The sequence below is a fragment of the Phyllobates terribilis genome, unplaced genomic scaffold (assembly GCF_046119375.1).
Source record: "Phyllobates terribilis strain yellow unplaced genomic scaffold, ASM4611937v1 Scaffold_11__3_contigs__length_659146591, whole genome shotgun sequence".
NCBI lineage: Eukaryota > Metazoa > Chordata > Amphibia > Anura > Dendrobatidae > Phyllobates > Phyllobates terribilis.
Genome location: NW_027362771.1, coordinates 375,730,330 through 375,745,838, shown reverse-complemented (window position 1 = coordinate 375,745,838; position 15,509 = coordinate 375,730,330). Strand labels below are relative to the sequence as shown.

The window sequence follows — 15,509 nt, the reverse complement described above, 5'->3', positions numbered from 1 at the left end:
GGGTACAATTTCAAGATACCTGAAGGTGCCTCGTTCATCTGTACAAACAATTATATGCAAGTATAAACAAGGTGGGAATGTCCAGCCATCATACCACTCAGGAAGGAGACGGGTTCTCTGTCCCAGAGCTTTGGTCCGACATGTGCATATAAACCCAAGGACAAAATCAAAAGACCTTGTGAAGATGATGGCGAAAGCTGGTAAGATTGTGTTAATATTCACAGTAAAAAGAGTACTGTATCTACATGGGCTGAAAGGCCACTCTGCCAGGAAGAAGCCATTACTCCAATAGAAACATTAAAAAGCCATATTAATATTTGCAAATGCACACAGGAACAAAGACCTTAATTTTTGGAGACATGTCCTGTGGTCTGATGAAACTAAAATTGAACTTTTTGGGCATAACGACCATCGTTACATTTGGAGGAAAAAGGGAGAAGCTTGGAAGCCTAAAAACACCATCCCAACTTTGAAACACGTAGGGTGGCAGTATCATGTTGTGGGGTTGTTTTGCTGCAGGAGGGACTGGCTCATTTCACAAAATAGATGAAATCATGAGAAAAGAAGATTATGTGGCAATACTGAAGCAACATCTCAAGACAAAAGCCAAAAAATAAAGCTTGGGTGGAAAGGAGTCTTCCAAATGGACAATGACCCGAAGTATACTGCTAAAATGGTAATACAGTGGCTTAAAGATAACAAAGTCAATGTTGTCGAGTGGCCATCACAAAGCCCTGATCTCAATCCTATTGAAAATTTATGGGCAAAGCTGAAAAGCCAGGTGCGAGCAAGGCGATCTACAAACCTGGATCAGTTACACCAATTTTGTCAGGAGGAATGGGCCCAAATTCCAACCAACTATTGTGAGAAGCTTGTGGGAGGATATTCCAAATGTTTGACCCAAGTCATTCAGTTTAAGGGCAATGGTACCAAATATTAATGAAATGCATGTAAACTTTTGACTTGGCAGTAAATAATAAAAATGCCTTAAAACATTCTCTCTCTCTCATTATTCTGCCATTTGGCAAATATTAAAAATTATGGTAATCCTAATTGACCTAAAAAGGGAAAGGTTTACTCTGATTTCATGTCAGATATTGAGAAAAACAAGCATATGTATCATTTTATATAGTGTATGCAAACCTCTGGTTTCAACTATATATATATTATTCGGCCCCTTTACTTTCAGCGCAGCAAACTCACTCCTGAAGTTCAGTGAGGATCTCTGAATGATCCAATGTTGTCCTAAATGACTGGTAATGATAAATAAAATCCACCTGTGTGTAATCAAGTCTCCATATAAATGCACCTGCTCTGTGATAGTCTCAGGGCTCTGTTTCAAGTGCAGAGAGCATCATAAAGACCAAGGAACACACCAGGCAGGTCCGAAATACTGTTGTGGCGAAGTCTAAAGCCGGATTTGGATACAAAAAGATTTCCCAAGTTTTAAACATCTCAAGGAGCACTGTGCAAGCGATCATATTGAAATGGAAGGAGTATCAGACCACTGCAAATCTACCAAGACCCGGCTGTCCCTCTAAACTTTCATCTCGAACAAGGAGAAGACTGATCAGAGATGCAGCCAAAAGGCCCATGATCACTCTGGATGAACTGCAGAGATCTACAGCTGAGGTGGGAGAGTCTGTCCATAGGACAACAATCAGTCGTACACTGCACAAATCTGGCCTTTATGGAAGAGTGGCAAGAAGAAAGCCATTTCTCAAAGATATCCATAAAAAGCCTTGTTTGAAGTTTGCCTCAAGCCACCTGGGAGACACACCAAACATGTGGAATAAGGTACTCTGGTCATATGAAACCAAAATCGAACTTTTTGGCCATAATGCAAAACGATATGTTTGGCGTAAAAGCAACACAGCTCATCACCCTCAAAACACCATCCCCACTGTCAAACATGGTGGTGGCACCATCGTGGTTTGGGCCTGCTTTTCTTCAGCAGGGACAGGGAAGATGGTTAAAATTGATGGGAAGATGGACAGAGCCAAATACAGAACTATTCTGGAAGAAAACCTGTTGGAGTCTGCAAAAGACCTGAGACTGGGACGGAGATTTATCTTCCAACAAGATAATGATCCCAAACATAAAGCAAAATCTACAATGGAATTATTCAAAAATAAACGTATCCAGGTGTTAGAATGGCCAAGTCAAAGTCCAGACCTGAATCCAATCGAGAATCTGTGGAAAGAGCTGAAAGCAGCTGTTCACAAATGCTCTCCATCCAACCTCACTGAGCTCGAGCTGCTTTGCAAGGAAGAATGGGCAAGAATTTCAGCCTCTCGATGTGCAAAACTGATAGAGACATACCCCAAGCGACTTGCAGCTGTAATCTCAGCAAAAGGTGGCGCTACAAAGTATTAACTCAAGGGGACCGAACAATATTGCACGCCCCACTTTTCAGTTTTTCATTTTTTTAAAAAGTTTAAAATATCCAATAAATTTTGTTCCACTTCACGATTGTGTCCCACTTGTTGATTCTTCCCCAAAAAATAGAATTTTATATCTTTATGTTTGAAGCCAGAAATGTGGCAAAAGGTAGAAAAGCACAAGGGGGCCAAATACTTTTACAAGGCACTGTATATATATATATATATATATATATATATATATATATATATATATATATATATATATATACACACTGCTCAAAAAAATAAAGGGAACAATTAAACAACAGAATATAACTCCAAGTAAATCAAACCTCTGTGAAATCAAACTGTCCACTTAGGAAGCATCACTGATTGACAATCAATTTCACATGCTGTTGTGCAAATGGAATAGGCAATAGATGGAAATTACTGGCAATTATCAAGACACACTCAATAAAGGAGCGGTTCTGCAGGTGTGGACCACAGACCATATCTCAGTACCAATGTTTTCTGGCTGATATTTTGGTCACTTTTGAATGTTGGTTGTGCTTTCACACTCGTGGTAGCATGAGATGAACTCTACAACCCACAGAAGTTGCTGAGGTAGCGCAGCTCATCCAGGATGGCACATCAATGCGAGCTGTGGCAAGAAGGTTTGCTGTGTCTGTCAGCGTAGTGTCCAGAGGCTGGATGCGCTACCAGGAGACAGGCCAGTACACCAGGAGATGTGTAGGGGGCAGTAGGAGGGCAACAACCCAGCAGCAGGACAGCTACCTCCACCTTTGTGCAAGGAGAAACAGGAGGAGCACTGCCAGTGCCCTGCAAAATGACCTCCAGCAGGCCACAAATGTGCATGTGGCTGCACAAATGGTAAGAAACCGACTCCATGAGGGTGGTATGAAGTCCCGACATCCACAGATGGGGGTTGTGCTCACAGCCCAACACCATGCAGGACGCTTGACATTTGCCACAGAACACCAGGATTGGCAAAGTCGCCACTGACGCCCTGTGCTCTTCACAGATGAAAGCAGGTTCACACTGAGCACATGTGACAGATGTGACAGAGTCTGGAGACGCCGTGGAGAGCGATCTGCTGCCTGCAACATCCTTCAGCATGACCGGTTTGGCTGTGGGTCAGTAATGGTGTGGGGTGGCATTTCTTTGGAGGGCCACACAGCTCTCCATGTGCTCGCCAGAGGTAGCCTGACTGCCATTAGGCACCGAGGTGAGATCCTCAGACCCCTTGTGAGACCATATGCTGGTGCGGTTGGCCCTGGGTTCCTCCTAATGCAGGACAATGCCAGACCTCATGTGGCTGGAGTGTGTCAGCAGTTCCTGCAAGATGAAGGCATTGAAGCTATGGACTGGCCTGCCCTCTCCCCAGACCTGAATCTGATTGAGCACATCTGGGACATCATGTCTCGCTCCATCCACCAATGTCACGTTGCACCACAAACTGTCCAGGAGTAGGCGGATGCTTTAGTCCAGGTCTGGGAGGAGATCCCACAGGAGACGGTCCGCAACCTCATCAGGAGCATGCCCAGGTGTTGTAGGGAGGTCATACAGGCACGTGGAGGCCACACACAATACTGAGACTCATTTTGACTTGTTTTAAGGGCATTACATCAAAGTTGGATCAGCCTGTAGTGTGTTTTTCCACTTTAATTTTGGGGGTGACTCCAAATCCAGGCCTCCATTGGTTAATAAATTTGATTTCCATTGATGATTTTTGTGTGACTTTGTTGTCAGCACATTCAACTTTGTACAGAACAAAGTATTCAATATTCAATGAGAGTATTTCATTCATTCAGATCTAGGATGTGTTATTTGAGTGTTCCCTTTATTTTTTTGAGCAGTATAGATATATATATATATATATACATATACACTGTAGGGATTTGTACTCACTGAGCCGCGTTGGAGGTAGGCACGGGTTCACACAGTGATGTAGTCCACGGGTTCAAACAAACTGGTGGTTTATTTAGTGTCCATACACCAGTTAAGAAACAAAAGTAACAGCCTTTTCCTGGCACAAAAAGGAATAACAGAACAAAGCTCAAAATAACAAGTCCATGCAGCACGGCCTCAGCCATTTAAACAAGGAGCTTTTCTCTGCCTCCTGCAGAGTCTAAGGAGCACCTGCAAGGTCTGCTCACCTTGCCCAACAAACACAAATAGAGAGAGACAGGCGCAGCTGTCTTTAATTAGCCTTCCAAGACCTGGACTGGATGTAAGTGAGCAGCGGTTCCCCCCAGCTCTTTCAGCTGCTTGTAAAACCCGGCCCTGTAATCCGGGCCCATTAAATTCCTCTCAGCACTATGTGTGCTGGAGCCTTCTTCTCCGGGTCCTACATCACCGCTTGGCACTTCGGGGACACATACCTCCCGTCCACGACCTGTCCGGCAGCCACCTTACAATACACACATATATACAGTATATATATATATATATATATATATATATATATATATATATACACACACACATACACACACACACATATACATACAGTGGGTACGTAAAGTATTCAGACCCCTTTAAATTTTTCACTCTTTGTTTCATTGCAGCCATTTGGTAAATTCTAAAAAGTTCATTTTTTTCACATTAAAGTACACTCTGCACCTCATCTTGACAGAAATAAAACAGAAATGTAGATTTTTTTGCAAATTTATTAAAAAAGAAAAACTGTTCAAAAAAATCACAAAATAAATAAAAATAAATAAATAAAATATTAAACCAATAAATCCGTATATTTATGCAAAAACAAAAAAAGTACACATATTTGGTATCGCTGCGTCCGAAGCAACCCGATCTATAAAACTGTCACACTAATTAACTCCTTCTGTGCACACCGTAATAAAAATAAATTAAAAACGGAGCAAAAAACTATGCTTTTTCATCATATCGCCAAACAAAAAGTGGAAAAAAATGCGATAAAAAAGCAAAATGGAAATAAAAATGTTACCGATGAAAACATCATCTTGTTCTGCAATAAGAAAGCCATCATACAGCTCCATCAGCCAAAAAATAAAAATGTTATAGCTCTCAGAATAAAGCGATGCAAAAAAAATATTTTGTCTAATAAAATTGTTTTATTGTGTAAAAGCGCCAAAACATAAAAAAATTATACAGTAAGTGTAGCATCGCTGTAAACATACTGACCCGAAGAATAATGCTGCCTTATCACTTTTACCACACGCAGAACGGCATAAAAAAAAACTCAAAAAACAATTCCTGAATTGTTGTTTTTTGTTAATTTTACCTCCCAAAAAACGGAATAGAAAGCGATCAAAAAATGTCACGCACCCAAAAATGGTACCAGTAAAAATGTCAACTCATCCCGCAAAAAACAAGCCGTCACATGACTCTGTCGGCCGAAATATGGAAAAATTATAGCTCTCAAAATATGGCGATGCAAAAACTAGATTTTGCAAAAAAAAGCGCCTCTTAGTGTGTGACAGCTGTCAGTCAGAAGAAACAGATATAAATCTGGTATCTCTGTAATCGCACCGACCTGAAGAATAAAGTAATCTCATCACTTATACCACACGAGGAACGGCGTAAAAAATAAATAAAACCAATTCTTCACCTGCTACTTATTTTTTTATTATGTCTCCCAAAGATCGCAGTAAGGCTCTGCTCACATTTATCCTGCGCTCTGCGCTGAGCACTTACACCAGAGTTTCCGTGTAAATCTCTGAAATACGTGATTCAGACGGAACCCATGACGGAAGATTCCCTGTAATGAGGCAGATATAGGCCACTGTGGATGCCATCTGGCCTGTGATCCCACGGTGTCAGTTTTTTTAGGCGTGCATAAAAGTGCAGTTGGCCACAGTTTTGTGCACTTCTGAAAAAAAAGGACACCGCTGAACAGAGGCCAGACGGAGTCCAGATTAACTCTGCTGCCTCATTACAGTGAATGGATCCCACAGGGGTTTCATCTGAATTACATCACTTGGAAATTTAGATGGAAACCCCGATGTAAGTGCTCAGCCTCGAGCGCCGGATAAATGATACGTAAAATGTTCCCAATAAAAGCTTCAACTCAGTCCTCAAAAAAAGCTAGTCCCCACTCAGGTCCGTCATCTGTTAAATATATTCAAAGTTACTGGTAGCAGAAAGGCTCTGGAAAAGCAAAATGGCCCTTGCCCCCAAAAGAAATTTAGAAAATTTTGTGCTCCCAAATCCAAATGCCTATTCTACAATAATTTGTTCTCCAATTGTCAAATAGCGCTCCGTCCCTCCCAGATCTCGCCGTATGGCTAAGCGGTACGATGCAGCCACATATGAGGCATTGCCACTTTTAGAAGAAATTGTGTGACACATTTTGGCACCATTTTTACCCATTGCCCTGTGTGAAAATGTAAAATCGGAGGGTAAAACATTTTTTTATGGTAAAAATATAATTATGTTTTTTTCACTGCCCAATGGTATAAATTTAAAAATTAAAAAATACTCACTACTTCCCTAGATGAATTCCTTGAGAGGTGTAGTTTACAAAATGTGGTCGCTTGTGGGGGTTTCTGCTGTTTCGGCATGTCAGCGACTCTTCAAATGTCACATGGTGTCTGCAACCTATCCCAGCCAACATATCGCTCCTTTCTCTTCCGAACCCTGCCGTACACCAAAGCAGTGGTTTTCCCCCACATAGGGGGTATCGGCGTACTCAGGAGAAATTGCACAACAAATTTCATGGTGCAATTTCTCCTGTTATCCTTATGATAATGCAAAATTAGGGAATGAAAAACATTTTTTGTGGGAAAAATGTGAAAATTTTATTTTTACGGCTCAATATTATAAAATTCTGTGAAGCACCTGGGGGTGCAAGGTGCTCACCACACATCTAGATAAGTTCCCTAAGGGGTCTAGTTTCCAAAATGGTGTCACTTGTGGGGGGTTTCCACTGTTTAGGCACATTAGGGGCTCCCCAAATGCGACATGGCGTCCACTAATTATTCAAACAAATTTTACATTCAAAAAGTCAAATGGCGCTTCTTCCCTTCCGAACCCTGCAGTGTACCCAAATAGTGGTTTTCCCCCACATATGGGGTATCGGCATACTCGGGAGAAATTTCACAGCAAATTTCATGGTGAAATTTCTCCTGTTACCCTTATGATAATGCAAAATTAGGGGATGAAAAACATTTTTTGTGGGAAAAATTTGAAAATTTTATTTTTACGGCTCAATATTATAAACTTCTGTGAAGCACCTGGGGGTGCAAGGTGCTCACCACACATCTATATAAGTTCCCTAACGGGTCTAGTTTCCAAAATGGGGTCAATTGTGGGGGGGTTTCCACTGTTTAGGCACATCAAGGGCTCCCCAAATGCAACATGGCGTCCGCTAATTATTCAAGCAAATTTTACATTCAAAAAGTCAAATGGTGCTCCTTCCCTTCCAAACCCTGCCGCGCGCCCAAACAGTGGTTTGCCTCCACATGTGGGATATAGGCGTGTTCAGGAGAAATTGCACAACAAATTTCATGGTGCAATTTATCCTATTACCCTGATGACATCAAGGGCTCCCCAAACGCAACATGGCGTCTGCTAATTATTCAAACAAATTTTACATTCAAAAAGTCTAATCGCGCTCCTTCCCTTCCGAACACTGCAGTGCGCCCAAATAGTGGTTTTCCCTCACATATTGGGTATCAGCGTGCTCATGAGAAATTGCACTACAAATTGTGTATTCTATTTTTTCCTGTTACCCTTGTGAAAATAAAAAAAAAATTGGGTCTAAAGTAACATTTTTGTGAAAAAAAGTAAAATGTTCATTGTTTTCTTCCACATTCCAAAAATTCCTGTGAAACACCTGAAGGGTTAATAAAGTTATTGAATGTTGTTTTGAGCACTTTGAGGGGTGCAGTTTTTAGAATGGTGTCACTTTTTGGTATTTTCTGTCATAAAGGCCCCTCAAAGTCACTTCAAATAAGATGTGGTCCCTAAAAAAATGTTTTTGTAAATTTTGTTGGAAAACTGAGAAATCGCTGGTCAACTTTTAACCCTTATAGCTTCCTAACAAAAAAAAATTTTGGTTCCAAAATTGTGCTGATGTAAAGTAGACATGTGGGAAATGTTATTTATTAACTATTTTGTTTGACATATCTCTCTGATTTAAGGGCATGAAAATTCAAAGTTTTAAAATTGCAAAATTTTCAAAATTTTCACCAAATTTCCAATTTTTTCACAAATAAACGCAAGTGATATCGAAGAAATTTTACCACTATCATGAAGTACAATATGTCACGAAAAAACAATCTCAGAATCAGGAGAATCCGTTGAAGCATTCCAGAGTAATTACTTCATAAAGTGACAGTGGTCAGAATTGAAAAAATTGGCCCGGTCACGAAGGCGAAAACAGGCTCTGGCGCGAAGTGGTTAAAAGCAGTAAGACTCCTTATAAATATATATGCATTATGCAACCCTTTGAGGCGTGTAAAAATGTGGCTACGGTGAGAAGGGATTTGAAGCAGTGCATAAAAAAACCTCAGAATTCCGACCTTTATAAAATTTAATTATTAATTTTATAAATGGAATGATAGAATTCTGAATCTATTTTCATTAAATAACCCAAATGCCAGTACCATAATTAAACAGTGAATAATCTGGGCATAACCTGTCTATGTAGAGTCTACATAGATAAAATTATGTGCCTGAAATTGATTCTTAAAAATCGGTAGGTATGAGTCAAACCAGAAGAAAAACATAACTTACCCAAGTAGTTGTTGCTTTTTGTCATTTCTGTAACATTGATTTTTGTTGCCCCTTCTGGAATTTCCACAATTTTATGGTAGCCAATTTTAGTTAGCACGTGCTTGAAGACGCCTGATACAACTTTACAAGCGGTGTTATCTCCTCCGCAGACTCCACACTTGTCAAGCGCCTTCTCTGGTCCCAAAAAGTCATCACAGCCAATAATCTGCAAAAGAAAACAGATACAGTGTCAGAAAAAAAAGACTTTATCGGAAAAAATGTGACATTATAATCTTGATGGGAACTATCTGTCAAGATGAAAACTACACTGTGTTCCAAATTATTATGCAAATAATATTTTCTCAGATTTTCCCAAATTACCTATATGAATTGCAGTCATTGTAATTTTCCAGTCAAATAACTATTAGAGTACAATTGAAAGGTTTTTGTACAAACTGCCTATGATAACAGTATATTTTTTAAAAAAAATAAAAAACTCAAACTGCACTCAAAATGCATGTTCCAAATTATTATGCACAGCAGAGTTTTCAACCTTTTCATTTTAATAAAGAACAAAAAATGGTCATTTTTGAAATTATAAGCATTAGCAGGTTATTACAAACTGAAATCAAACAGTTTTCAACTCAAAACTTTATTCTAGGTGATGTTACATTTGCACATAGGACCCCTTGTTCGAAAGGAGCTTCTGAACTCTCTTGTCCATTGAATTTGTCAGGTTTTGGATGGTTTCCGCTTCAATTGTTTTGCATGAGGACAGAATACCCTCCCAGAGCTGTTGCTTAGATGTGCCTCCCGCCATCATAGACACTCCTTTTGATGATGCTCCAGAGGTTCTCAATGGGATTGAGGTCAGGGGAGCATGGGTGCCACACCGTAAGTTTGTCCCCTTTTATGACCATAGCAGCCAGAGATGCAGATGTGTTATGTGCAGCATGAGACGGGGCATTATCATGCATGAAAATGATCTTGCTGCGGAATGCACGGTTCTTCTTCTTGAACCATGGAAGGAAGTGCTGTTTGAGAAACTCAACATACATTATGGAGTTCATCTTTACCCCTTCAGGGATCCTAAAAGGGCCGACAATCTCTCTCCCCATGATTCCAGCCCAAAACATTACTCCACCTCCTCCTTGTTAGCGCCGTAGCCGTGTTTGCATGGGGTGTCCATCAACCAGCCATCCTCCACTCCATCCATCTGGACAATTGAGATCATTTCATGCATGATAATGCCCCGTCTCATGCTGCACATAACACATCTGCATCTCTGGCTGCTATGGGCATAAAAGGGGACAAACTTATGGTGTGGCACCCATGCTCCCCTGACCTCAACCCCATTGAGAACCTCTGGAGCATCATCAAAAGGAGTGTCTATGATGGCGGGAGGCAGTTCACATCTAAGCAACAGCTCTGGGAGGGTATTCTGTCCTCATGCAAAACAATTAAAGCAGAAACCATCCAAAACCTGACAAATTCAATGGACGAGAGAGTTCAGAAGCTCCTTTCGAACAAGGGGTCCTATGTGCAAATGTAACATCACCTAGAATAAAGTTTTGAGTTGAAAACTGTTTGATTTCAGTTTGTAATAACCTGCTAATGCTTATAATTTCAAAAATGACCATTTTTTTGTTCTTTATTAAAATGAAAAGGTTGAAAACTCTGCTGTGCATAATAATTTGGAACATGCATTTTGAGTGCAGTTTGAGTTTTTTTTTTTTTTTTTTAAATATACTGTTATCATAGGCAGTTTGTACAAAAACCTTTCAATTGTATTCTAATAGTTATTTGACTGGAAAATTACAATGACTGCAATTCATATAGGTAATTTGGGAAAATCTGAGAAAATATTATTTGCACAATAATTTGGAACACAGTGTAGTCTAGTCAACAAACATTTTGTTTCAGGATTTTGTGCTTTAAAAGTAGCCATTTCACTTATACTGGATCCCACTGTATAAAAGATCACATAAAGATGTCTTCAGGATACTGTATGAATAAACTACGATTTTCTTGAAATACTATATTGCATTGAATTCAATGTAAACACAAGAAGTATCAGAAAGAGGTGGAAACTATACATTATTTCAAAGCATGGGGTACTGGGTGATTAAATATCAGGTCCATGGTGCTATAAATAAATGCTGCGTTTTATCCACCTAATGGGATTACCAACAGGAGGAGAAAGAGGACAGGAGCCTAATTATTATAGAACAAAAGCACAGCCCACATCAATAATAGACTCACTACATCTAAGCTTTGATTTTTTTATTTTTTGAGTAAGGATGTGTTTTGAAATACAAATTGAGCAATCAAGCGCATAAACTTCATATTGCCCTAGATTACAGCACAAACGTTGAAATTATTTTCCAAGAACAATCAGAATAAACCAGTACTAGGAATTTCTGTGCATAAGGCTTTACTCACGCTTCTTGGAAATCTGGTTTGAATTCTCACATAGACAAACTTCAATCAAAACTACATTTGGCAATATATTGTGAATATATTTTTCTTAAAGGGAATCTGTCAGCAGGTTTTCGCTGTGTAATCTGAAGACAGCAGTAGATGGAGGCTGAAACACAGAATTCATGGATGTGTCACTTGTCAATGTGTGTGCTGTTGTTTACTAACTGTGAACCATTTATCACTAAGAGATTAACTAGTCCGGCAACTAAGCACCTCACTGTATATGGACTTTGCACACAGAGAGCCTGGTGTGGGTGGGATTAGCTTTCTCAGCCCTGCTTCATTCTAAATCTAAAAGCTCTGATCGTGTTAGAACAGCTGCACCCAGTAATCTAAGTGATACATCGTTGGATTCAGCGTCTCTTTGTTTATATCATGCTGCTCTCAGATGAGGTAGCAAAAACCTGCTGACAGATTCCCTTTAAACAGTAATTTCCTAATATATTATGTGTGCAACTGCTGCCATTAGCAATCTGAACCTACATCAAGTGGGATCATTTTTCCGATGCCCTTTGCCTACCCATAAGCAGACCATTACAATCAACTCACTCTTTCAGTTAAAAGGAGTCAGAGACAGAGGTGGATAGCCAATCAAGTAGGGCCTGCAGTTGAGGAATGAGGAGGTCCAATGGTGGACCCTAGCGGACAGCTGTTAGAGGAGTCAATACAGCAAGACATACAAGTTACATAATCTAATGTGTATGAGGTCAGCATGTCTGTCCCCCATTATCTGCTATAACAAATTGTGAATGCCTTCACTCCCTTGGGTGATGTACCAAATCCATGTGGCAATACACTCCTATGGACTAAGCATCTTTGTAAATGGAGGACAGATAACTATATTTATATAGTCAACTTTGTTTTCTGCTAAAAAGTAAGGTAGGCTGGTTAAGGATGTCATAGCACTAGTCCCATCGAAAAGGCTACAGGAGTCTTAGAGTATGTGCACACAGCATCTTTTGCAGGCAGATGCTGCCCAGAATCAGCCTGTAAATGCACTGCAAAAGGGCCCCATAAAACAATCATAATGCACATCAATGTAAAAATGACATTTCTGTGCACATGTTCTATCTGAAAGCAAACCTGTCATGGAGAATAATGTTATTAACCAGTAGATATAGGGGTATTCTGCAGGTTAACAGCATTGAAAAGGAGCCCAGCTGTCATACCGAAAGAGCAACACCGGCTTTCAGCCATACTGGAGTGTCGGCGCGGGTACAGTCACCCCTCGTATTACTGTGAGTAGTGTGGATATAAGCAAGCTCTGGCACTTTGACTGACAGCTGACTGTGCACAAACATATCTGAAAATAGTAATCCAACCCTTTTAATAAATACTTTGGAAATGTTAGAGTGTAGTTGGAAGCACTAACTAAATATTCAACATTTTCTGTGATATTATATAACTAACTTGTTATTTGGGGTTTAGTTATAAAGAAGACAAGTTTAGTTATAAAGAAGACAATAAATATATTTTATTTTATAAATTTAGTTATAAAGTTTAGTTATATTAGTTATAAAGAAGACAAGTTTAGTTATAAAGAAGACAATAAATATATATTTTTTAAATATATTTAAAAAAAAAAAGTTTTATACTTATTGAATTTTGATGAATCTGTTGTAAAAATTCTAGAATATTTGATAATTTTCATAAATATAACCGTTATTTCGCAGGTGCTGAACACATTGCTACTGTACGCTACTTGGATTGCATTTCGCATTGCAGACAGGAATCACCATACACAGATTTCAGGGAATAATTTGATACCCTCTTCAATTAATTCTGCATTAATGGTATATGCCGAACCAAAGACAGGTAATTCCTTTGCATTTACATTGACAAAATTGGCAAGAACAGAACATGATGGAGATTAGAAGCTCAAGAATGGCATCTTCACCAGCTGGCATCTTGTGAATGAATGAAGCTATTGTTCCAATAACATCAGTGATTCTTCTCTTAAGATTCACCCAGGTATTTACCATAAATGAACCTAATTACTTGTGAAAAGGATACACTTAGGGCTCAAAGAATACATTGCTCAGGAATGAAGAAACACAAATAGGATTTCTTGACGTCTCATTGATATCCCATGCAATGACACACAAATAACTTGACATCAGTATACAATAGTTGATTAGGGCATTTCAAGCCAATAGCACTCACTACCCACTGGCCTCACAACAGACGTGAAATTATTGGAATGGAAATGGCCACAGCAGCCATGTATTATACCAAAATTCAAACATTGTTGGTAACGATAATGAATACCCAAATGTTATCTCTTCAAAACACCCCTTGTATCATTACTTGACCCACTTCTATATCTATATATTAGCTCCATGAACAGCGTCAAGTAGAAGTCACTGAAAATGATAAGTAATGCCATGGTCAAATGGGGGCAGGAGGACAGGGAGCTTAAGGGAGAGAGGAGCCAGAGGAAGAGGCATATACAGGGGAGTCCAAAGTTTATAAAACTGTGGATAATAAAAAAATATATACATACAATGGGTGAAATAAGTATTGAACACAGCACCAATTTTCTAAGTAAATATATTTCTAAAGGTGCTATTGACATAAGAGATAAAATTTTATGCTCATATCAATAGTCAGGCTATGCTGAAATATACCTTATTCATAAGGTCTGCTTCCACTTAATTGTTCTATAAACATTCAGAAAAAAAACAAATGGCTTTACTTATTCTCTATGGAGAACTTAATTTACAGTATATAGACATTTGCATAAATTAGTACAAGTGGACAATACTGTGCAGGTTGCTTTGGCTTTGGAAAAGCAGATATATTATTTAGGGTATATTATGTCTCCTAATATACGCTAATATCCATCTCATCACAAACTACTTTTCTAATTGTCAGTATTTTAAAATACTTATAAAGCAGCAATATATTCCACAGCACAGACAATGTATTTACTCACACTAAATAAGTGGCCATGTCATTTACAACAAAATATCATCCTCAGAGCAATACCTAACCTGTTTCTCAACATCATAAATCAACCAAATAAACTCAAACTTCACAGAAAGGGACTAAGTTTCAAAATACATGCAAAAAAGTTTTGGGGTTGTTATTAGTAAACCATGTTTAAGAAATATGGACACCTCTGGGGGAATTTCTTTTTACTTAAATGCATATATTTTAGGTTAAAAACTATTTTTTAAATTACTTTTCAATCCAAATGTTGAACTCTTTCGGATTTTACAGGCTCTTTGTAGTCTGCACATTTTTGACTGGAGAATGAGTTAACTGAGAATCCGTTAGAAAGCTTGTTCTGATGGAGAGTTGGTAACTCTTCAATTTATCTTTTTCTCAGCTCCATGCCGCTGTTTTATGACCACATCGAAGTTCAGCTCAAACTTGATGTGGTCAGTAGTCTGCAATGAGTAGTTCTGAAAAAGATAAATGAAATAGCTGAAAACTACTTCCCTTATGGATCCTCAGTTTACTCTAATTTAGGAACATTATATTTAGGACAGAATACCTGCCTAATACATTGCCACATGGCAACACAGTATCTATCGAGGAAGAAGGAACTCTGTAGCCTCGAATCATCAAAGCTTTCACACCAAAATTCTAGAGTAAAACTTTAAAAAGCTTTTACTCTAGATAGTTTCTCCCATGGATGTCAAAATGGGGGGAGCTGGTGTAGGATGGGGTGTAGCGACCATCGCTCATCAAATTCATGATGAGCTACGTTGTTCGCTACACCACTAATCTTAGAGAAAGATTTGTGGCAAGGAGAACACAGAGGTCCACCCTGCTTGTCCAACACGCCTGATTAATGAAGAGGCTAGTCCTAGATATTCTCTTGATTTATAGAATAGTATCAATCCATCTGGTTAACAACACTATGGGCTCGATGCATCAAAGCTTTAAAACCAGAATTCTGGTGTAAATGCCTTGAAAAGTCGCAAAATTGTGCAACTTTTG

At 39.1% G+C, this 15,509-nt stretch overlaps 1 protein-coding gene across 2 annotated transcripts in view; it reads right to left on the bottom strand.

Annotated features, from left to right (window-relative positions):
- The window catches only part of THSD4 (thrombospondin type 1 domain containing 4), a 922,628-nt gene that overhangs the window by 100,272 nt on the left and 806,847 nt on the right, over positions 1 to 15,509 (bottom strand). For both annotated transcript variants that reach the window (XM_073652947.1, XM_073652948.1), the window contains one exon: positions 9,102 to 9,306. In XM_073652947.1, coding sequence (XP_073509048.1) covers positions 9,102 to 9,306 — 205 coding nt within the window. The remainder of the gene's footprint in view (positions 1 to 9,101; positions 9,307 to 15,509) is intronic.